The following is a 25,304-nucleotide window of genomic DNA, read 5'->3' as shown; positions in this document are numbered from 1 at the left end:
TACCTTTCGGGAACCCACCCCCTAAGTAACATTCCTTACAGCTCTTGCAGAGCAGTTATTCCTATGGCTTACTCAGCTGGTTAAAAATGTATTTTAAGCTTGCTTGTAAAAAAAAAAACAGTAAACAAAAATTTAAGAACAATCAAAACGCAGAAAACTTCAGTGAACTTTGGGGATGATGGATATATTAATTATCTTGATTGTCATAATGGTTTCATGGGTATATACACATGTATATTGTAACTGTAAGTCAATTATACCTCAATAAAACTGCAGAAAAAAATCATTCTCATTTAGCAATGATGTATATTTGTGAATTTGATAAAGTTTGCAGGAATAAAATATTCATGTTTTCTAAGTCTTTTGCGCACAAAAATGGCAAGGACCTGCTACTTCAGTCAATGCTAGATTCCTATAAGAAAAATCTTAATAACTGTTTACATGGTCTAAAAAGGTCTAGAGAGTTTAAAAAATTTCAGGGTTGGAAGAAAAAATGGTCTTGTTTCTAGGAGAAATTCTACTTATATTCATGGCCCAGTGGGAAAATTGAGGTCCTAAATATAAGACTAAAGGGGAAAATTGTATTCTTTCACCTGCTTCTCTTTATCGGTTTCATTTTTTTTACCTGCTCCTGGACATCTTCAAACTCTGAGCTGAGCAACTCTATGAAGATAGGCACAGCTCCTGCCTGAATCACAATCCGGGTCTGATGTGAATTTCCTGAAGCAATATTTGTCAATACCCAAGCTGATTCAAACTATAAAGATAAAAATAATTACATTATCTTATTAGAATTTAATAGCTTATTTCCTTATACAATAAGGTTTTCTGTACATGAAGAAAAGAATCTGAGATTATTTGCATATAACCTATCAGGTGAATACTATGTTAATTTTAAAAGAAGAATTCCCAGAAGAAATACCTCAGTAGCCTAGAGGATATTCAGGGTATCTAAAATTTCAGATCAAGGTAGAGCTGACAAGAGACCATAAAGAGGAGGGAGTGCGTCATATGCTAACATGGAATGGTCTCCAAAATGCACAGTATACATTAATATGATGCCCTAGTATATTTTCTAAAAGGTTAAGAAGGAATGTATGCATTAATTTACTTATTGCACAGAATATCTCTGGAAGGAGTCAAAAGAAACTGTAAATACTTGTTACCTACATGAAGAAGTCTGGGTGAATGGGGAACAAGGATGGGAAGAAAAAATACTTCTCACTATAAAGCCTTCTGTACCCTTTGGCCTCAAACTATGTACATTATCTAATTAAAAATAAAATTAAATAGTTTATATAGGATGGGAAAATTGAAACGGGGAGAGGATGTTAGTGTAAAATGTATAAAATACAGACAGAGTGAAAAAGGCAAAAGATATTTTAAAAGATAAGTAGGCCAAAAGAAGTTAACAGGCATATAATTAATAAAAATGGCACCTTCAGAGCATAAAAACTTCCAATAAATGAGAAGGCTCCAAACCAAGGCAAAAAGGTTAAGATTTTTTTAAGAGAGAGGAACATTGATTGGCTGCCTCCTGTATGCCCCCTACTGGGTATGGAGCCCACAACCCGGGCATGTGTCCTGACTGAATTGAACCTCTCAGTCCATGGGACGACGCTCAATCCACTGAGCAACACCAGCCGGGCAAGGTTAAGACTTTTTAAAAAGAGCATTCTTAAAGATTAAGCTGGTAAACAGAAAATATGAAGAAAGTTATGGCCAATGAAAAACACAGCATATAACTACTCCTACCCGCCTCTATAGTAACTTGACTCTTGAACCTATTAGGGAGAAATCTAGGAATTAACTATTAAAATCCAAAAATGAACTCTTAGAGTTCTATTTTAGTTGAGTGCTTAGTTTTTGTTTCCTTCTCCTGTTTTGTCTTTTAATTATCCTTTAATAAAGCTCATATGCAGGGGGGGAAAAAAATCAGTGACATGCCCAATGAATGAGAGATTGATAAAAATTCATTAAAAAAATAAAGCTATGACTCTTCTAAGCTTCTGGGTAGAATGAAAGGCAGTTATCATATGACAAACTAAAACATCAATCATAGGGGGTGAGAGAAGATGGAAAGACAATCTGGTTAGCACAGTTCAAAGCTATATGAATGATAGCAAATTCATAGCAGATGTTTAAAGAAGAGGATGTTCAAAGAAACCTATAAATGTGACATAACGTGGTTTGGTAGCCACAATGGACACTGATATTATAGCACCAGTAAGTACCGGATTAGGAGCATCCTACTTAAAAGGAACATATTTTCTGGATGTTAACTTTTTGTTATGAGAGAAGTTCAAGAGACTTTAAATACTGAATTATCACAAAATTAAAACCCATCGGCCCAGCTGGGTGGCTCAGTTGGTTGAGTGTCATCTTATACACCAAAGAGGTTTCAGGTTTGATTCCCAGTCAGGGCACATATGGGAGGCAACTGATTGATGTTCTTCTTGCACACAGATGTTTCTCTCTCTCTCTCAAAAAAAATAAAATAAATAGAAATAGCGCAGCTGGTATGGCTCACTGATTGAGCATGGACCCATGCACTGAGAGGTCACCAGTTCGATTCCGGGTCAGGGCACCTGCCCAGGTTGTGGGCCAAATCCCCAGTGCAGGGCATGCAGGAGGCAGCCAATCGATGTTCTCTCTCATTGATGTTTCCATCTCTCTGTTCCTCTCCCTTCTCTCTCTAAAATCAACAAAAAAATAAATAAAAAAATAAAATTATCCTCGGGTAAGGATTAAAAAAGCAAAACAAAAAACCATCAAATATCCCCATGTAATTAAATCACTATACTGAAGCCAATGCGCAAACCCATTTCAATCTGTCTGAATTGAAACATACTCTCAGGTGTTTCTCACAGCAACTCAGAGAAGTCTGGCTCTTCTAGTTTATGAATGAAGAATCTATCCGGAAAAAGATTCAACAATCTGACTAATGACTTGAGTAATGTTACACAGCCAATCAAAGAGAACGAGGTTACAGGCTCCTATTCTAATACACTTAAAACCAGCCTCTCTGGCTTCCTCTTTCAAAGGTTTCCCTCTGAAGCATACCTGTCACACTGACAAGAATCTTTCAACCGTAGTTTGGTATCTAGGGCCAGAAATGTCAAATAATGATATGTCGGATTATTTATTGGATATTAAAATGAAAACACAGTTAATCTAAAATGTAGCTTCGTTTGCTTACTAGGAAAATTAATTAGTAAGACAGACACATATGATGTGAATAAAAGAAGCAAACTTTCGTCCTGGCCAGTTTGGCTCAGCAGTTAGAGCGTCGGCCTGCGGTCCAGAGAGACCCGGGTTCGGTTCCCATTAAGGGCATGTTCCTCGGTTGAAATTTGTCCCTGGCCCTGGTTGGTCATGCGGGTGGCAGCCACTCGATGTGTCCCTTTCACATCAATGTTTCTCTTTCTCTCTCTCTCTTCCTCTCTCCCCCTCCCACTCTATCTGAACAAAAAAAAATGGGAAAAAATGTCCTTGGGTGAGGATTAAAAAAAAGAAGCAGCAGCAAACTTTCCTGCCAGAGGGCAGGTTCAAAGTTCAACAAAGAGTTGTCACTCACTGTCGAGACCAAGTCAAAGAAAACTGTGAGTCAAAGCAATTTGTAAGTAATGAGTAAAATCAGCATACATACCAATCTCTATCAAAGAGAGAACAGACTAGTGTGATTTTAATGCAAAAGAAATGGCAACAATAATCTCAGTAATTAAAGAATATATTAAAGAGTTATCAGTGAGAAGAAAGTAGAATACCAATTACTGCCAGAGTCCAAACTGCTGTTTGTCTGATTACCAAAGGTCTCACAGAAAATGAGAGAGAATTCCAGATGTTACTGAAGTGAATAAAATGGAGAAGCAAAACAAAAGTGTGACAATGATTAGGAAAATATGGAGTAAGTGAATAATAGCCTGAACATGACTGGAAGGAAATTAGAAATGAGGACATCTCAGCAACAGAAGAACGTACCAGAGTAAAGTATTGTGTACTTTATTACTAAGTACACAATAATGATAACCTCTGAACAAAAGATTCAAGGTCTCTCTTGGTAAGAATAAAATCAGAAATCAGTTCTGCTATTACCAGGACAAAAACAGACAAATAACTAATAATCAGAAGGCCACTGAGAACTAAATCATATTCATGCATTAATAAGGCATTAACACATTCACACATACACACTGAGTGATTAATGTTTACCTCATAAAAACTCATCAAGCTATATTTGTGCAGTTTTCTATACCCATGTATTATGTGTGTGATAAACTTCTCTTTCACTGGGTACTGCAGTCACTTTTTTGATTGATGTTTTGGCTTTGGGTCCCTGATCAGAATTTAATATGAAAGACAATTGTGAAATGGGAAAGCCCAGAGTTGATAGCACAAACAATTGCATAAAGTTATGATAGAAATGGCCAGGAAAAATAATTTAAGTAAGCACGTGATTCAAAAACAATCAGTAACATGAAGAAATAAAAAAAAAAAACCTAAGAACTAGTACTACCTGAAGTAATAAATGGTAACCAAAATAACTATCATCTTTACTTCCTTTTTGTCATTTTAAGTTATTATAGTGTTCCAAAAATGGCACCATACAAGGACACAACCTGTCATGCAGCTGTAATTGCTTATAAATTGTAGTTCCATTATTTTTCACTATCCAGAACTAGCTAAATAAAGCTACAACTGAAATCTGAAGGGCACACTGAAGATTTGATATTTTCTCTCTTTCCTTTCTCAGTCTCTACCTTCTGGTACTCAGTTCCTTAAATAAGGAAAATGAAAATCCAAAGCTGAAATACTTCTGACCTCCTATCAAGTTTCCCACTCCAGGTTGAGGTACGCCTGGTTCCCTTTCTCCATTTGGATCAGGACTCTGTTGCTGGCCACTTTGCTGGGTCCACTCTGGTTCCTAACAAATGCCAGGCTCACCTGGAGAGCAAGTGAAAAGAAAGGCTCACATCAGAAAAAAAAAATAAACCCAGATACAAAACTCTGCAGAGAACAGTGTCTGAGTCATCTGAGCAACCTTTCAAGAAAGGTAGAGGGATCAATGAATATGGGGAAAGATATAGGAGGATGAAGGCTTACTGCAGTTTATCACATGAAGCTTTTAGAAGGGACAAGAGAGGCAGGAATGGGGAGACTAAACCATTTTTTTCCCTTCAAATTTATGACTTCAAGAAGAGTATCTATCTAATGATGGGAGCTAAGAGGCAATTTACTTATTTCTAAATTTTTTTGTAAGCTTTTATAAGAATAATTATAAGAAGGTTTGAGAAAGTAACATTTTAGCACTGCAAAAGACAATACACAAGATACTGGGCCTGGACTCAGAATGCTCTTAGCCAAATGATATTGTCTGCTTCCAAAATCCTAGATTCCACCCATGTTCACCTCGTTTGAGGGTAAGAGAGTATCTGGGTAGCAACAGCCAGAGCAGTGTTTATCTCCCTGGTTTAAGGCACCTCACTGATTTCGGGATAAGGAAAGCCAGAAAGAAAGTAAAGAGACCCTTTACTAGGATTCAGTCCTTTATCTATGGAATGAATGAATGAAGTTTGTCCACAGAATTTATTAGTGAATTTAGCTATTATGACCATACTATTATTCTCCTCCTAGAAGAGAAATGGCAAAAGCCCCATTCCAAAGACACACTATTCAACTTTCTAGCCAGCAGGTAGGAGTAGCCAAGACAACTTACGTCATGGTGCTGTCCTAGAAGACAGAGGAAGGAGTACCCTCCAAGTTTACCTCTAGAGCACGTCTAATTATTTGAGTATGACGCCTCCTGGCCCTAAGAGGTTTCCATCAATATACTTGCTCCTCCTGCTTCTGGGTGGTCAAGATTACCCATTAGTCACACTGGAGAAAGAACATCATGTTGTGCTTAAATGCACACAGAAGAAAAGCTGGGGAATGACCTTTAGATAATAAACAGATTGATTATTTCTCAGTCTTTGGGTAGCTAAATAAGGTGCAAATCATGAAGTGGTCACTTCCAGAGGAATCAATTCTCAATTTTTCAGCCTAATTATTAGTTTGCACAAGGGTAGAATCTGAGAATTTAGACAGAAGCAAATTAGAGATTTCTGAAGGCATTCATCTTCAGATGTTTTAAAGACACAAGTTCTAGGAATACAGTAAAAAAATTTACATGAATTTACATGTGTTAGCCAGGAGAGGGCACCGTCTGAGAGCACATACTGTACTCTTCAGGAAGTATGGAGAATGTAGAGATGGGGAAACACCCATTTCTCTGACTTTCCATTTTAGGCCAAGGTTATATCATTTTTCTTTGGTGCATTACAAAACTGGACCTCTGCAATCACCTATTAAAAACTACTAGATCCAGGAGTGAATTCAGTATCTCAGAACTACTCTCATTGTCAGAGACAAGATAGAAACATATTTTCACATGAACAAAATAATTTTCCCTACCTCCCTCTTCCTACAAAGCTTTTCAAATGATAAACTGCAGTAAGGCTCTTCATTTGGTTCCTCTGGTTCTCTTGGCAGGTAGCTTAGGGGCTCAGGCTCTGTTCTCTGCAGTGTTGGTTGTCTGGATTTCTTTTTTTCTGAGAAAAGTCTTTCTTTCCATGCTTTCTAGATGAACCTGATAAATTTTCAGGTGATGGTGATCCTGGCCTTAGATGGGGACCAGAATTACAATCCAGGAGGCAGCTAGCAAAACAGAATCTTAATGCAAATGAACTTGGGGATTAGTAAATGTCAAACTGGAGAAGAAAAACTGATGGGGCACTGAAGTACTCTACCTTTTCTGGATTTCTTGTTTTTCCTCTGGAAGAAACTCATTACCGCAACAGAGAGTAAAAAAGGAGAAAGATGGGGTGGGAGGAAAGGAGAGAAAATATCAAGACAAAGCATCAAGTCTTATGAATTACCTACAACACTCTGGACAGTAGATAAGGAGCCTGGGGACAGAGTTGTCATTCACAAAAATGCCCCAATCCCTACAGCCTTAGAGTGAGGCAAAAGCAAACAAGAGAGTGAAAGTGATCTTTATAATTAACTTGTTACTGGCAAATATTACTTGGAAAAATAACCCCCTCTTGAATTTACTTGGTACCCAACCCATTTTTATAGTTGCCTGAACCCTTCAGATTAGCTCCTGTAAGTACTTGAGAATTTAGGCATCACAGCTATTTGTTAAATAGAGAAATTAACTCAGTTGGTTACTCTCCAAAGAAGTCTGGCTACTAAAAAATCACCAATTTACTATAAGTCCAACATTATTCAGGAACAAAATATTATTTTAAAATGTCTAAATAACTTCCAGGATGAGTGAGCTAACAGTGGTTCTTTTTTTTTTTTTTTTTTTTTTTGAGAGAGAGAGAGAAAGAAACATCAATGTGAGAGAGAAACACTGATCGCCTGCCTCCTACACACCCCCTACTGGGGATCAAGCCTGCACCCCAGGCATGCATCCTGACTAGGAATCAAACCGGGACCTCTAAGTTCATGGGACCACACTCAATCCACTGAGCCATACCCGCTGGGAGACAGTGGTTCTTTTTACTGTGAAAATTATCCAATCTAGAAGTTGTAGAATTTCCTCTTGGAACCCTTATATAACACAGTATTGACAGACTAAATTAACATAGCAGAAAGCACAGATTCCTGAAAACACTATCTCCTTGCCAGATCTTTTGAAGTAGGGGAGAGGATTAATTAGGAGCAGATTTGGGGACTGGTGAGTCTCTGCTCTAGCCCATGTTACACAGCCCTGAGAAAGCCAACAAGTATAATCTAAAAATCCTTCAAAACCAGATTTTACATAGCCCACACTTAGGTCCTATCTATGATGGCTCCTCTACTACAAATAATTCCATATTGGATAAGTATTATCCACAATTGTAAAATAATCTTTTGTATGACTAAAAATGACAAAATTCTAAAGAGTACAACCAATGGCCTGGATGTTAACAAAACTATCAAAGAAACCTGCAATGTGGTTTTTGGGAACATCGTTATGAAAACTAACCCTTCATATAGATTAAAATAAGTAACAAAATGTAAGTTTGCAAAGAGAATTAAGATATGAGGCAAGAAATGGAAAGGTTCGCACCTGCAGTGTACAATTCTCTTTTCGTTTGAGGAACTCCACAAACCTGGCCACTACTCCTGGTGTGCTGATGACTTCATCAATAGGAGGATTAGGTTCTGTCTCCCCATAAAATAAAAGGAAAGAAGAAAAACAATCCTTTGATTTCAATGCAAAGACTTTATGGCTCAAAATTATTTCACAATATCCCTCCCTCCATTTTTGCATCTCTTTCACGTTGGAAATCTAGAAAAGGAAAAAAAATGTAAAATTGAGTCCGGTCACTTTGAGACTATGGTAACTTGAAAGATTTCACAATAAAGTAAGCCTTTAAATTTTTTTTTTTTTATCCTCACCCGAGGACATTTTTCCATTTTTTGTTCAGGTAGAGTGGGAGGGAGAAAGAGGAACAGAGAGAGAGAGAGAAACATTGATGTGAAAGGAACACATCGAGTGGCTGCCACCCGCACAACCAACCAGGGCTGGGGACAAACTGCAACCGAAGTACGCGCCCTTAGCGGGAACCGAACCCGGGTCTCTCAGGACCGCAGGCCGACGCTCTAACTGCTGAGCCAAACCGGCCAGGGCGCAATAAAGTAAGCCTTAACATGGAAATGATGGGCATAATTCTTAAAAATTATAATTACTACCTCTACTATTTTAGAAAACTTAGAAAGTAGAGGGAAAACCATCAAAAGATAACCAGCTATTATTTTGGTGTACTTCCTTCTAGCCTCTTTTCTGTGTATGGGTTTATTGTTCATCTCTTTATTTAACATAAACTGTCTTAAGAAACAGGATTAGGGGAGCATTTGAGATCTTGCTTCCCGCCACATGTCGTCAATTTGACTCAATTAAACTCAACACTTTTCGAAAAGAAAAGAGAGAGAGAAGCTGAATAAGAATATTCTGAGTGTGCTTGCAGGACAATTTTGCAGCTGTTAAGTAGAAGCCAGAGCAAGAATTCACCAACGATGACTTGCCAAATTAATCTCATAGAGTAGCTTATAAATGAAATCAAGTCAGTAGAAACTTGTTGGGTGAATAAATAGGAAATGTCCTAAATAACCAGCATAATAATTTCAACAAGAGATATGACAAAATTTTATGACATGCATGTAGTAACACAAGAAAAATGGCAGCTGGACTATAGCACTACTATGAATTCTTAGCCAAGTTAATGGCTTTACTGAAAGAGGTGACTAAATGGTTCAATGATAATTTGGAAAGAGTTCTAATGATATGTTCTTTGCCTGGTTTGGCTTTTTCAGCAACCATTCAGATAAATACAACAAATAAATATGATATAATAATAAATATAAAGTAGTTAATATGCTCACTTACAGAAACATATAGAAAGAACAATAAGCCAAAGCTGGCAATAAAGCAACAGAGGTAAAGCAAAATTCAGCAACTGAATTTTTTAAAAATTAAAAATATAATAATAATAATCCACATTGACTTCATAGTTCATGAAGTTTAGAAACAGTTCATGAACAAAAACGTACTAGGGAGTTTAGAGTGCTGCAAACACAACGAAACATTACTATGCCATGACTACTGAAATCTGATGTATTTTAGAATACATTATTGTAATGTATAGTCTCAGAAAGGCAATCTCTCACCACTGAGAGTAATAACACATCAGCAGTACTGTATTCTAGTTATCACATTTTTAAGAGAGGAGGCTGGCAAACTAAAACACATGCAGGGAAGTAGTAGAGTGGTGAAAGGCCTTAAAAAGCCACATTATGTGAAAAACCCATTAGGCTCAGCATGCTGAAAAGAGACAAGACATTTTTAGAGGGTGGGGAAGGTGTCTATGATAATGGTCTTCAAATATTTAATAAATTGTCAGCAAAAAAAACAATTTTTTTGTTGTTGTTGTTATGTGATAGATTTTTATTCCAGTTAATCTCAAGGAGCATGTTAATTTCTCACTAACTCCAAACAACTGTAACTTACTACTGGGGGGTTAGTTCTAAGTATTTACTATTGACATTAATATGCTTCAGAGTTCCAGAGTTCTTTTTACATGCCCAGATGATAAGAAGTACTACATTACATTCTATCCTAATTATACAAAAGGTAGTTACCCTGCCCACCAATAAATCCATACTTAATTTCAGTGTTAAACTAACATTAAAATCAACAATCATTAATCTTTCAGTGATATTTTTGAAGTTTTTCTTAAAGAAGAGTGGAGTTTTGTCCTGGCTGGTTGGGCTCAGCAGTTAGAGCGTCGGCCTGCAGACCAATGAGTCGTGGGTTCAATTCCGGTCAAGGGCACATACCTTAGTTGCAGTTCGTCCCCAACCCTGGCTGGGGTCACGCGGGAGGCAACCAGTTGATGTGCCCCTCTCACATAGATGTTTCTCTCTCTCCCCCTCCCTCCCTCCCACTCTATATGAAGATAAATAGAAAAATATCCTTGGGTGAGGATTAAAAAAAAAAGAGTGGAGTTTCTCCGTATAAATTAACATAAAATACTGACTACTGTTCTTATCACTTCTTAAATTTTTTTTATTTTTACTTTTATTAGTTTTTATTTTATGCTGAATTTACTCCTGGGCCATGTTTTTGTTTCTTCAGTTTTTTTCTGGGATATCTTTTTCTTCTGTGCAGCCTCCTCTTCTGGTTTAGGAACAACCTGCTCTTTCTCAGTGAGGATCATCTCAATGTGGCAGGGAGAGCTCATGTATGGGTTAATCCACCCATGAGCTCTCTTAAATTCTATGCCGCATATTGGGAGCTTTGTTTACCTGGATGTGCTCAATGACCGGAGAATCTACATCTAAACCCGTAACTTCAGCATTGTTTTCTGCATTTTTAAGCATGTGCAGCAAAAACTCAGCACTCTTTTTGGGCCACCGAACCTGTGTCCAGCCCCACTGTTTGGCCTGTGCACACCTACCAACTCCACCATTGTAACAACGGAAAGGCACACATTGCTTCTGTAAAGTGACATCCTTCAGATACTTGGTGGCTTTTCAAGTATGCATACCTTTGATGGCCTAGGCAGTGTCACGAGTGTTCTTAAAGTGAACACAAAGATATGAACCTCTCAATTTGCATGATTTTGTGGGGTTATCTGGATCAAAGGAATAGCAAACCATTTTCAGAGGTCACCTCTGGCCACTTTTGGAAAGAGCTATTCTTACCACTTGAAGGTCTTTTATAAGATAGCTCAGAAATAAAAATAATGCTGCTTTCTGGTCCTGGTAAGATCACACAAATAAATAAGGAAATCTAAAAGTTAGCTATGGCTCATAATTATACATATGTCTCTATGCATCCTTTTATTCTGTTGACAGACAAACTTCAAAGCAAGTTATCTGTAGTGTGAACAATAACAAGTTATAGGAAAGTAATACTGTGTAAGTAAATATTATACATAACATATTCAGAACTCACCTTTTGAAAGCAGTTTTCTGAATTTCTGTGTTGCCGAAAGTTGTTGCTCTGGGCTATTAGAAAATATCATTTCGATCATGTCAGAAGTAATAACACCACCCTGAGATCACAAACAAAAAACAAATATAAGGAAATTTTAACTTCAATTCAGAGGAAAGCAAAGACAGTATAAATTGTGGCCATGTACTAGGTTAATCATATTTTATCTAGAAGAGTAACACAAAGGGAGGGCAATCATTACATAGAGAAATGCATGAGATGACTAATAATGTGATAAAGCCAAACTCTTCATCCATCTTAAAAAGCTCACAGAAGTGAAAAAGAAGTAATCTTAGTAGTAAACACTAAGACAAAATGTTTATTATTCTTCCTCTCCTTGCTCATCAAAGGGCTAGCTATTCCTTGTCATTCTGATTAAATGTAAATTCTAAAAGGCTTTTCATGACCTCCAAATCTAAAGGGTCCACTCCATCTCTATCCTATCCTTCTATTTTAATCCTTTTCACTATTAGATATATTTTTTCTTAGTTATTTGTTTACTGCCCAGGTTCCCCAGTATATTGTAAGCTCCTTGAAAGACAAAGACCCTATCTTACGACCCTACAATGATAGCTGGCATACAGCAGATGCTCAACGAATATTTACTGAATGAATAGAGTTGTCTTATATAAATCACAGATTCTAGCCACTACTAAATTCAACAGCTGACCCTTAAATTTATTTAAAATTTCTATTTTATTGCTTTATTAAAACTTTTTAGCCCTGGCTATTTGGCTTAGCGGTTAGAGTGTCGGCCCGCGGACCCGAGTCCCAGGTTCAGTTTCCGCTATGGGCATGTACCTTAGTTGCAGTTTGACCCTGGCCCCGGTTGGGGTCATATGGGTGGCAGCCAGTCGATGTGTCTCTCTCACATCGATGTTTCTCTCTCTCTTTTCCCCCCTCTCTCCCTCCTGCTCTATCTAAAGATAAATGCAAAAATGTCCTCAGGTGAGGATTAAAAAAAAACAAAAAACTTTTCAGGTTCTATTTTCTTGATTTATTAGAACTTTTCCATATTCCACTAAAACCCATCCCCAGTATTAGTAAACTCTCTTCTCAGGAACATTTGTCAATGAAGTCAAGTTCTTATCATTTCAAGAAGGATTACAGTCAATAAGATAAACTGTGAAGAAAGCTGCACAGAGTTGAAAACTAGATGGTTGTAAGCAATATCTAACACTTAAAAATCGCCATAGGGCCCGGCCAGTGTGGCTCAGTGGTTGAGCATCAACCCATGCACCAAGAGGTCACCAGTTCGATTCCTGGTCAGGACACATGCTCAGGTTGTGGGCCAAATCCTCAGTGGGGGCATGCAGGAGGCGGCCAATCTATGTTCTTTCTCATCGATGTTTCTATCTCTTCCTCTCCCTCTCCCTTCCTCTCTAAAAATCAATGAAGAAAAAAAAAATCCCCATAAGGAGAATTAAGTGTTGTGCTCTTAAGAGTCAGAAAAGTAACAACCTGTACTTTGAAATTTATAAGACTAATTCCTGAATAAACAAAGGTACTTATGTATATAATTCTATTATGAATTATATATATATATATATATATATATATATGGTGTCTGCAAAAAATATATATATACATTTTGAATAATTATAAAGCCAGTGTTTATTAAAATATAGTCCATTTTCAAAATGTAATAGAATCTACAGACACCCTGCATACATTTTTTTGGAATACCCTGTATATCTTTTGTTTTCTTCCCTCTCCTATCCTCTTATCATATAACAAAATGTACTGACTTTATATTCATAGTACTGTATTGAAGTACTGTTAACTTTACATCATAGTATTAGTTACAGGATATCAGGGTGAGGAGTTCTTGAGTGAACAACACCCAAGAACTTTGCTTCCTATTCTGCATAAAAGGTTAGTGCACCGTAAGTTGCATTTTATGTGGAGGCACGACTTGTGTTCTTGTCTTTATCTGAGACTCAGTATGGTTTAAGGAGATGTATATGGATGTCAAATTGATGGCTAATTTTATGTGTCAACTTAGTTAGGTTATGATATGCAGCTGTTTAGACAAACACCAGTCGAGATGTTACTGTGAAAATATTTTCAGATATGATTTAACATTTTAAATCAGTACACTTGTGGCCAGCCAGTGTGGCTCAGTGGTTGAGCACTGACCTATGCACCAAGAGGTTACTGGTTTGATTCCTGGTCGGGGCACATGCCCAGGTTTTGGGCTTGATCCCCAGTAGGGGGTATGCAGGAAGCAGCCATGTGATGTTGATGCTTCTCACTCTCATCAATGTTTCTCTCTCTCTCTCCCCCTTTCCCCTTCCTCTCTCTAAAAACATCAATAAAAAACTTAAAAATAAATAAATCAGTACATTTGAGGAAAACAGATTACCCTCCAAAATATGAGTGGGCCTCATTCAATCAGTTGAGAAAAGACTGAGGTGTCCTAAAGAAGGAATTCAGCCTCAAAACTCCAACTCTTGCCTGAATTTCCAGCCAACTCGCTTACCCTGTGGATTCTGGACTTGCCAGTTATAATAATTGCATGGGCCAATTCCTTAAAGTCAATAAATCACTAAGTCTGTCTAACTCTCTCCTATTGGTTCTTTTTTGTCTGCAGAACCCTAATACAGTCCAAAAATTACTTCATATTCATTTAACAGTCATGTAAAAAAAAAGAGAGAGAACAGCCTAACTTTCTGAAGGGCCTAGAATTCACCACAAAATAATATTGGCTACAATGTCTGTATCAATTCCAGAAAGATTTTAAACTGCTCTCCTAATTCCAAAAGAAAACTGGTCCATAAAAACTGGAGACCTCCAACCCTGGCTGGTTTTTGCTCAGTGGTTAGAACGTCGGCCTGCAGACCAGAGAGTCCCAGGTTCAGTTCCCACTAAAGAGCACATACCTCGGTTGCAGTTTGTCCCCAGCCCTGGTTGGGGTCCTGTGGGTGGCAACCACTCAATGTGTCTCTCTCACATTGATGTTTCTCTCTCTCTCTTCCTCCCTCTCTCCCTCCCACTCTTTCTGGAGATAAATGCGAAATTATCCTCGGGTGAGGATAAAAAACAAACAAAAAACTGGAGACCTCCAGACAGAGTGGCTCAGTTGGTTGAGTATTGATTGTTCCATGCACTAAAAGGTTGCTGGGTCAATCCCCAGTGGGGGAGCATACAAAAGGCAACTGATTGATGTTTCTCTTTCACATCAATGTTTCTCTCTCTCTCTCTTCTTCTAAGCATGTCCTCAGGTGAGGATTAAAAAACAAAAAAAGTGGAAAAAAGGAAAAACCTACAATATTGTGCATAGTGTGCCACCATAAGAAAAAGGAGAAAGAATATTTTATTTTCTCAAAAGAATAAAAAATTAGTAATAGTGGTTGTCATTAGCAAACAACAATGGTTGACTAAGGTAAAAGAAAAGAGATTTTTCTTCTTTTTGAAAACCATGTATATATATATGTCCTATTAAAACAGAACCAAATTTATTATAAAACTGGTGTGATCTACATTAAGCAGTTTTTTACTGTTTTTGTATCCTCAAGACAGTTACAAAATGGGTTATAATAAAAAATTCCAATAGTTGTGATATGGACCCAATTTTTAAAATCATATAAACATATCCAATTTTGTAACTGAAATGATTAACAAATTGGGATTTCCTTTAACATATCGCTTATTATTCAACTTTTAAGAAATAACTATTATAATTGTAAATTTTAATAACTGGGTTAATCTTCATAATTTAGTTAATTCTGTTTAACTGCATGTTAAACTATAATAAACATTTAGTGAACCATGAGATTAAGTATATGGCTTCTTTTTAAAAATGAAATGTTAACTATTTTTTGTAGACTTGTAATCTTTTTTAAAAAACAAAAAAGATCTAAACCTCATATCTTTATCAAAGGAACACTAAAAAGGTTCTTTCATTTTCTTACTTACTGGTGCCATCTCCATGTTATTAATCTGAGCCTCATGGAAGCCTCCATCTGACATAACTTCCTCTTCTGTTTCTTCCTCTGCTGTAGCAACATTTCTTCGCTTGAATAACTGAAAAAGAAAAGACCGTTACTAAAGTAATTCTAACACAAGGGAGTTTAACAGCCAAATACTAGTCACCCCACTTAAAAGGTAATAAGGATGAAGCTTTTTTTTTTTCGTACGTGCCCCTAGCAGGAACTGAACCCGGGACTCTCTGGTCCGCAGGCCGACGCTCAACCGCTGAGCCAAACCGGCCAGGGCAGGATGAAGCTTTTTGAAAATTATTTTAAAAATTCTAAAGTTTGTGCCACCCTCAACCTTTATTTTCTGAGAAGGAACTATTTCAGAATTCTCCACAGTCTTATAATCTGCTGCAATTAACTATCACTTGATGAAGTAAAACTTACTGAGAGTCCTCATACTGCATGATATATAAAAAAAGGTAAGGTGGAGAATCCCTCTTTCCTCTATATGAGAAGTAGGTGATAGGACAGTTTCACAGTACACCAGGGGAAATGAGGATAAAAATATCAGGATGACTTAATACTTTCCTCCTAACCCTCAAAGGCAGTGGATTGAGGCTTCCTGACCTTCCCAACATGTCCAGCAACCACTGACTGGCAAATGACTACTGCTACAACACCACTTTTAAAGCATCCATTAATCTGCGTAAGCAAAGGAGAATAGTTCTCTCCAAAAGCCGCCCACTAAGTGGCTTCCATTACATTCTTAAGAATCCTATGCTATACAATTATTCATCAAGCCATGATAGTATAACAATAATTTACCCCCTCATCCTAAGTGACTAAGATAGCAGACAAAAATCCATAAGACAATGGGTTTCAGCCACTGGACAACAGATAGCATAGGCAATGATTCTTCAGAAAAGAAACATAAGTCCTATGATTACCTCAGTTTATTGCCTGGACAAAGTTTCCAGGCTGCAGCACAGGGAGGGTGAGCCCAAACAGGGCCTGGAGGGTCCCTCAGTTGAGGAGAGAGAGTTTAGAACTGAAGAGGCCTAGACACCCAGGCTAAGACACTCTGCATTGTAGATTCTGTAATCTACAATGCAGAGTACTGAAGAGAAGAGAGATCAACACAATGGAAAGAGAACTCCAATAACCTGCAGAAAGTCTTCCTTGAATCTTTAGCTTAGTATTGACCATTGCAGGTATGTGAGGAAAAGATCCAAAGTTGGAAAAGAAACCACTTTCAAGGAGCATGCAGAACAATTTCAGAGGTCACAGAGATAAGGGGATAGTTTACATTTTGACTGGCTGGAATAGAAAAAAAATCTAATACATGGGGCACTGAGTAGAATATTCAGAAGGGTAGTGACTCAGTAATAATGCAAAATTAGCCCTCAATTAAAGGCTGTTCTGGTCCAGCCCAATGAAACGTAAAAGCAACTGCTTCCAAGTAGCTTAACTACATCCAATGACAAAAGTCAGAATCATTTACATTAAAAGAAGACAAAATTATACCCATTAAAAAGTACATATAAAAAAACTCCAACACCAAATGAGGTAAAAGTGGCAATGCTTGGCATTCAATTAATAACTACCAAGTATGCAAAAGAAGTGAAAAAAGACTACCCATGAGGAAGAAAAAAATCAATCATAATTATCTAGAAATGACACAAATGGCAAACTGGACCAGGACATTAAAATAGTTTTCATAAATATATCCACATATTTAAAAAGTAGAGGAAAGTAAAACCATGAGAAGGAGAGAGAGGAAAATGGGGGGGGACCAAATCAAACACCTAGAAATAAAAAAATTTTCAGTTGAAAAGTATACTGGGTGGGATTAACAGCAGATTTAGATATCATAGAAAAATAGATTAATGGATTTATGGACATTGCAATAGAAATATTCCAAAATAAAAAAGAAAGCCCGACCTGTGTGGCTCAATGGTTGAGCATTGACCCGTACACCAAGAGGTCACCAGTTCGATTCCCAGTCAGGGCACATGCCCAGGTTGTAGGCCTGGTCCCCAGTGGGGGGTATGCAGGAGGTAGCCAATCAATGTTCTCTCTCATCTATACTTCTATCTCTCTCTCCCTCTTTCCCTTCCTCTCTCTCTAAAATCAATAAATAAAAAATAAGAGAAAAAGGCTAAGAAAATATGTACAAAACATAAATGTATTCCTGTGGGACAAGGACTGTATTTAAGCAGACTTCACTAAAGTAGATACAGAGATGGTATATAAGCCCGTGAAAAGATGCACTCAACTTTAGCCACTAGAAAAATGCAAATTAAAATCATAATGGCATACTATACACATACCTTAGAATGGGTAAAATAAAAAAGACTGACCATACCAAATGTTGACAAGGATATGCAGGAACTGAAATGCCATACTTTGCTGAAGGGAAGGTCAAACAGTACAACCCATTTGGCAAACAGTTGACAGCTTCTTAACTATATAACAACTAAACAACCCAACTATCTGCTCCTAGATATTTATCCCAGACAAAGAAAACTATGTACCCATAAGAGCTAGCTATAAATATTCACAGCAGCTGTATTTGCAATCACCAAAACCCAGAAACAATCGAAATTACTATCAATAGGTAAATGTATCAATCAGTTGTGGTTTATTCATACAACAGAAATACTACTCAACGATAAAATGAAATACACAGTATAAGTAAACCTCAAAATGATTAAGCTGACTGAAAGAAGGCAGACAAAAATACATACATACTGTATGATCCCATTTATGCAATCTAATCAGTGGTGACAGAACACAGATCATAAACTACTTTAAGATAGGAAAGGGGTGGGGAAAAGGTACCACACACATAGGTGTACCAGAAAGTTTTGGGAGAGAGAGATAGGTTCACTATCTTTATTTTTAATCCTCACTTGAGGATATTTTTCCATTGATTTTTAGACAAGTGGAAGGGAGGGAAGGGGGAGATAGAGAGAGAAATATCGATGTGAGAGAGAGAGATATCAACTGACCCCAACCAGGACCAGAGATCAAACCTGCAACTCAGGTACATGGTCTTGACTGGAAATTGAAGCTTCAACTCTTTGGTCCATGGGCTGATGCGCCAACCACTGAGCCAAACCGGCCAGGGCAGGTTAATTATCTTAATTACAGCGGTGGTTTCACAGAATATATCAAAACATCAAATTGCACACTTTATTATATGTCAACGATATGGCCAAAGAGATTTTTTTTTAAAGACAGAAGAGTTACAGCTGAAATAAATTGAAATTTTATGTTAAACACTTTAAGTTCCTAATGGCATTAAAACACACTCACACTCTACCAGTCCCTTTGGAGGATGCTAAGAAATCGACTCTATTTTGAAAAAAGGGAAAGAATCAAGTATTTCTCTTTCCTATATGATTAGTAATTCAAGAAAACAAAAAACTTATTTAATGAGCAAAAGCTCTTCTTTAGAGTGACCTACCAGCTACTAAAAAGAGAAGGAATGATAGAATGATCATTGTGATGGTCATTTAATGATCCAGTAGTGGATCTAGGCCATCAAAGGCTGTTAAAGTCTGAGGTAAAAAACTGATGGATATTAATTAGATGCTTGATATTAACTTGATGGAACTGTTAACTTTCTTTTTTTTTAATCCTCACCCGAGGCCATTTTTGCATTTATCTTCAGATAGAGCAGGAGGGAGAGAGGGAGGAAGAGAGAAACATTGATGTGAGAGAGACACAGCGAGTGGTCGCCATCCACATGACCCCCACCATGGCCGGGGACAAACTGAAACCGAGGTACGTGCCCTTAGCGGAAACCGAACCTGGGACTCTCTGGTCCGCAGGCCAATGCTCTAACCACTGAGCAAACAAGCCAGGGCAAGGAATTGTTAACTTTTTAAGGTACGATAACACTACTCTGGTTTAAGTTTAAAAGTCTTTATCTTTTATAGATTACTTACTTAAGTATTTATAAATGAAATTATTTGATATCTGGGATTTGCTTCAAAGTACTCCAGAATATTATTCTACTTTTGTCTAAAGGACACCCTTTAACATTGCTTGTAGTAGTGCAGGTCTGGCAGTGATGAACTTTTTTCATTCTTGTACGCCTGAACACATCTTTATTTCACCATTGTTTTGAAAAATATGGTGGCCGGGTACAAAATCAAACAGTTTCTTTCTTTGAGTAAAGTTTTTTTCCCAATGTATTCTGGTTTGTATCATATGTTCCCATTGAGAAATTTGACATCATCACCATTATCTTTGTTCCTGTGTATGAAAACGTATCTGTTTTCTCTGGGTGTTTTTAAAACTTTTCACAACTGTTTTTAAGTAGTTTGGTTATAATGTATCATGGTATAGTTTTCTTCATGTTTCTGTGAGCAGGACTCAGTGAGAGTCTTGGATTAGTGGGTTCATAGTTTTCAATAATTATAAAATTTTTAGCTATTATCTCTTTCAATACTTTTTTTCTCCTTCACCCTCTCTCCTCTCCTTCAGGTACCTCCAACTGTCCACATATGAAGTTTCTTAAAAATGTGTCCCATTCACTGATCTCCTCCATGCACATGCACACATGTGTGTATTCTTTCACCTCTTTTTAATTTTGTATAGTTTTTATTCCTATTCCTTGAAATTAATATTTTCTTCTGCAATTTCTAATTTGACACTCATCCTATCTATGTATTTTTCTTCTCAGACATTGTAGTTTTCATCTCTAGAAGTTCAATTTGAGTCTTTTGTATATCTTCCATATCTCTACTGAATTTTAAAATATATGGAATACAGTTACATTAATGCTTTAATGTCATTATCTGCTAATTCTAAGTCTGTGTCAGTCTGGGTCAGTTTCAATTGATTGTTCTCCTCATAAATGGTCATGTTCTTCTGCTTCTTTATATACCTGATAATCTTTGTATGTCAGACATAGTCAATTTGACTCTGTTGAATACTGTGTATTTTTGTATTCCTATAAATCTTGGCCATTGTTCTGGTGTGCAGAAATAGTCTGATCCTCCTGGATCTTGCTTTTATGTGTTAGGTACATCTGGAGCAGAACTAAGTCTATGGCTAATTAATCTCCACCACTGAGGCAAGACTCTCCTGAATACCCTACATAATGCCCTGTGAATTCTCAGTTTTTTTAGTTTGGGTAGGGAAACAGGCACTATTCTCAGCCCTGTGTAAGTGCCAAACACTATTCCCTCTAATTTGGGATGATATTTTTTCTAGCCTTGGGTGGTTTCCTTAAACACATGTAATAACCAGAACTCTGCTGAATATTCAAGAAAACCCTTTGAAGAGCTCCAGGCTTCTCTCTCTATATATACAGATCTCTCCTTTATGGCATTCCATCTTATGAACCCCATTATCCTTGGTCTTCCTGGACTCTCAACTCTGTCTTCTCAACTCAGAGAGTCTTACCTTATACCATAGTTCCCTCTCCCTATGTTACAACTGGAAAATTGTAGCTGAGGCTATCATTTGTTTCCTATCTCTAGAGATCACTTCCTTCACTGCTTGATGTCTGGTATCTTGAATTGTTGTTTCATATATTTTATCTATTTATTTTTGGTTATTTCAGGTAGGAGGATAAATCTGGGTTCTGCTACTCCACTTTGGCAAGAAGCAGAAGTCCTCATAGTCCCCTTCCTGATACTCAAAACATCCTACTTTTGGCTAATGGGAGCCTGTTTAAGCCACCTCCCAAGTCTTTCCAACACAATTTCAGTGGTCTTAGATTACTCCTTTGCTTCATGTTGTGAAAAAAATTATATTAAAGGGTCACCTTGAACATTCCCTACCTTTAATCAAGAATCAGCCTGGGTGGTTTTGGTCAGTGGTTAGAGCTTCGACCTGCAGTCCAGAGAGACCCAGGTTTAGTTCCCGCTAAGGGGACAAACTCGGTTGTAGTTTGTCCCAGGCCCTGGTTGGGTCATGCGGGTGGCAACCACTCGATGTGTTCCCTTCACATCGATGTTTCTCTCTCTCTCTCTCTCCCTCACTCTCCTTCCCACTCTATCTGAACAAAAAATGGAAAAAATGTCAAGTGAGGATAAAAGAAAATAAAATAAAATAAAAAAAGAAGTAGCCATTTTCCCAAGGAATCTTGTTCCAGTGAGAGAAAATTCTAATGACCACAATCTCAGGGTGCTGAGGGAGCTCACTATTTCAAGGTATTTCACTATTTCTAGGTCTTTTCAGGGCAGAGCTGTGTGCGTGTACGTGTGTGTGTTAAAAAAAAATACATCATGAGCCCTGCCGGTGTGGCTCAGAGGACTGAGCGTCATCCCATAGACTGAAAGGTCCAAGGTCAATTCCCAGTCAGGGCCTATGCCCCGGTTGCAGGCTCAGTTCTTAGTAGGGGGGCATGCAAGAGGCAGTCAATTGATGCTTCTATCTCTCTCTCTCTAAAAAATCAATTTAAAAAAATACATTGTGCCCTGGCTGATTTGGCTCAGCAGTTAGATCATCGGCCTGTGGTCCAGAGAGACCCGGGTTCGGTTCCCGCTAGGGGCATGTACCTCAGTTGCAGTTTGTCCCCAGCCCTGGGTGGGTCGTGTGGGTGGCAACCACTCGATGTGTCCCTTTCACATCGATGTTTCTCTCTCTCTCCCTCCCACTCTATCTGAACAAAATATTGAAAAAATGTCCTCGGGTGAGGATTTAAAAAAAAAAAAAACATTGTGAATTCCCTAGTGATATTACCAATTCAGATTTATGTAACTTCTTTGATTTTGTATCTCCATATTTTCTTAATCTAAAAAATCCAGGTTCCTAAATTAACAAATACTTATTTGTTATATCCATATAACTATCAATCCTATGAATGATAAATTAACTATCAACTAAATGGGTTGTCTAACGCAGCGTTACTCAAAAGCATAGCATATGTTGAGAATAGCTCACTATACCTGAAAAATATTTATGACAGATTACCTTATTTCTCAGGTATGAAGGGTTCTGATTCATTTGCCTTTTAAGGAGCTTTTGTAGTGTGGGGGTCAAATGGTCCTTTCAAGCTCAAAAGTCTCTCCTTAGCACACACGCACACGCACACGCACACACACAAAAAGTCACCTAAGTATTCTAAATGTTATGTCTCTAAATGTCATTGCAAAAAGTGATGGAACATTTGTCCTAAGCGTTTTGAGAGGAAGGTAAACTGACAGTGAATCCCAGATTCTCCTATAGATGCTCTCAGGTTAAGATGATTTTAAAAAATAATGTACTACCAGGATTGGAGGACTTGAAAGAACTCAGTCCTATTTTGGGAAAGAGTTTGCTAACACTTCTGAATGATGAAAGTGCCAACTATGAAGAAGTATTTTATATCCATTTCAATGTGCATTAGGATAAAAATGATGTAGACTTAATTCTGAATGGAAGTTGCATAACTGTCATCGAGACTAACAAGATAGACTTTTTCTAAGCGTGACAATATTTTCAACATTTGTAAAAGCAATTTATGAAGAATTTCAAAAAGTATTTTATAAGGTGTATGACAAGGAGATTATTGAATTTTTCTTTTCCATCTTAAAGAACTAAAGGATTATTAGAAACACAGATTATGACTGGGAAACGTTTGAAAAGAATACATTTTATGAACAAGGATATGACATCTCACATCCCACCATAGTGTTGTTTTGGAAGGCTTCACACAAACTGACTTTAAAGGAAAATAAAATTCCTTATGTTTCTTACAGGAAATGACAGAATTCAAGTAAAAGTTTAAAGAACATAAAAACAACATTTTGCTGTCCTGAAAATTTAAATGAATAAGATCCCATAAGAGCACATGTGGAATATGTTTTAGTGTCCTCTAAGTCCCTAAATATTCTACAATAGAAAGAGTGGAATAAACACTTCAGTAGCCATCAACAGAAGATTTGGCTGACCCTATTCTCACTCTTTACCCGTTTTGGGAAATATTTTCAAAAATAAAATTTAAAAATAAATAAAGATATCCTGAATGTGCTTCTAAATAATACAGAATTTAGGGGTAAAAAGACATATTCCTTGAGGTTTTGCTGTAAAATATTACATAATAAAACCCTGGCCAGTGTTACCCAGTGGTTAGAGCATTGGTCTGCCCAAGGAAGGGTCTCAAGTTCATTCCCAGTCAAGGGCCTGGGTTCCAGGTTCTGTCCCCAGACCCTATTGGGGCACATTTAGGAAGCAATCAGTCAAAGTGTCTGTCTCACTTCAATGTTTCTCTTTCTCTCTTCCCCCATCCCCTTTCATTCTCTCTAAAAATCAATGGAAAAATATCCTCGGGATAAGGGTTAACAGAATAAAAATAAATAAATCAAACAAAATATTACGTAATTAAGAAATGTAGAGACAGACGGACATGAAGTAAGGCAAATTGTTGACAGTTACTGAAACCAGAGGATGGGTTTATGAAACTAATTATTTGTTTTTTACTTCTGTATATATTTACAAAGTTTCAAATTCAAGTTTACAATAAAAAGCAATGTTTTGTTGGCACCTGAAAATTCATTAACAGCCCCACCAGTGTGGCTCAGTGGTTGAGCATCGACCCATGCACCAAGAGTTTGCCCATTTGATATTTGGTCAGGGCACATGCCCAGGTTGAGGACCAAGTCCCCAGTGGGGGGCATGCAGGAGCTGACCAATCGATGTTCTCTCTCATTGATGTTTCTCTCTCTTTCTCTCTAAAATCAATAAAGGATAAAAATTAAAAAAAAAAAAATTCATTAACATACACACATAAAATCTTAAGAAAGTTACAACCTTAGAAAAATAAAATACACTAAAAACAAACAGGCCAAAGTATTAGACAGTATGCACAGTGGGAAAATGGGAACCGAAGACATTTCTTCATTCTTGTATTTCATTTATCATTACCTGCTCTCCCTCGTGCCCAAAACATGTAGATTTTATACTGTGTCTATGGGATATATTATATATGTATGTATGTATGTGTGTGTGTGTGTATGTATATGTATATATATACATATACAAATATATATACACACACACACACATACATATAGAGAAAGAGAGAGAAAACATTGTTAAAATTAAAATAAAGTGATTTCAGGTTTAAAATAGAACATTAAGTCCTTTAAAAGGAATTAATAATACAGTAAAAAACTTACCTGCTCTTCTCTCTTCTGCTTACGTAACTGTAGTCCTTCTTCTTCCCTCCTCCTTCTCATCTCATCAGGATTCAAGGACTTATTTTTATAACTTTTCAGGCGGAAGTTCTCTTTTCCTGGAGTAGTCATGATTTCTACAAAAGAAAGAAAGAAACAGATGAGCTTAGCTTAAAGAGCTCTGTTGTTCTAATAGTTCAGTCTTTTACAAGTATACATGCCCAGGTCCAGACAAATGGATACCAGAAATAACTTTTTTTTGTTACAGATGTTTCTCCTTTTCCCCTCATTGATTTCCCCCTCCCCTTCCCTCCACACCCTGTCCCCAGCTTTGTTGTCCATGTCCATTGTTCATACATATATGCATATAAGTTCTGTGGTCTATATCCCCCCACCCCCTCTTCTGGGGATTGTCAGTCTGTATCCCACTTCCACATCTCTGGGACTACCCCATTCCTCAGACTGTCATGTTCATTATATTCCACAAATAAGTGAGATCATGTGGTATTTGTCTTTTTCTGCTTGGCTTGTTATGATTAGGATAATACTTTCCAGGTCCCTCCATGTCGTCTCAAAGGATAAGAGACCTACTTTTCTTACAGCTGCATAGTACCCGATTATGTATATGTACCTCAGCTTTTTTATCCATTTGTCTACTGATGGACACTTGGGCTGTTTCCAGATGTTAGCTATTGTAATTATTACTTTTCTTAACAGCTTTATTAAAGTATAAAACTC

General features: G+C 37.3%; 1 protein-coding gene across 2 annotated transcripts in view; it reads right to left on the bottom strand.

Annotated features, from left to right (window-relative positions):
- KPNA1 (karyopherin subunit alpha 1) overlaps window positions 1–25,304 on the bottom strand; it is an 82,416-nt gene that overhangs the window by 28,960 nt on the left and 28,152 nt on the right. For both annotated transcript variants that reach the window (XM_036242591.1, XM_036242592.1), the window contains 5 exons: window positions 24,570–24,703; window positions 15,449–15,556; window positions 11,492–11,591; window positions 8,102–8,196; window positions 626–757 (listed from right to left, as the gene is read on the bottom strand). In XM_036242591.1, coding sequence (XP_036098484.1) covers window positions 626–757; window positions 8,102–8,196; window positions 11,492–11,591; window positions 15,449–15,556; window positions 24,570–24,698 — 564 coding nt within the window. In that variant the 5' untranslated portion in view covers window positions 24,699–24,703. The remainder of the gene's footprint in view (window positions 1–625; window positions 758–8,101; window positions 8,197–11,491; window positions 11,592–15,448; window positions 15,557–24,569; window positions 24,704–25,304) is intronic.

Source organism: Molossus molossus, unplaced genomic scaffold (assembly GCF_014108415.1).
Source record: "Molossus molossus isolate mMolMol1 unplaced genomic scaffold, mMolMol1.p scaffold_m16_p_5, whole genome shotgun sequence".
In the NCBI taxonomy this organism is placed as follows: domain Eukaryota; kingdom Metazoa; phylum Chordata; class Mammalia; order Chiroptera; family Molossidae; genus Molossus; species Molossus molossus.
Note: the sequence above shows the minus strand (reverse complement) of the source record. Positions and strands in the feature narration are given on the sequence as shown.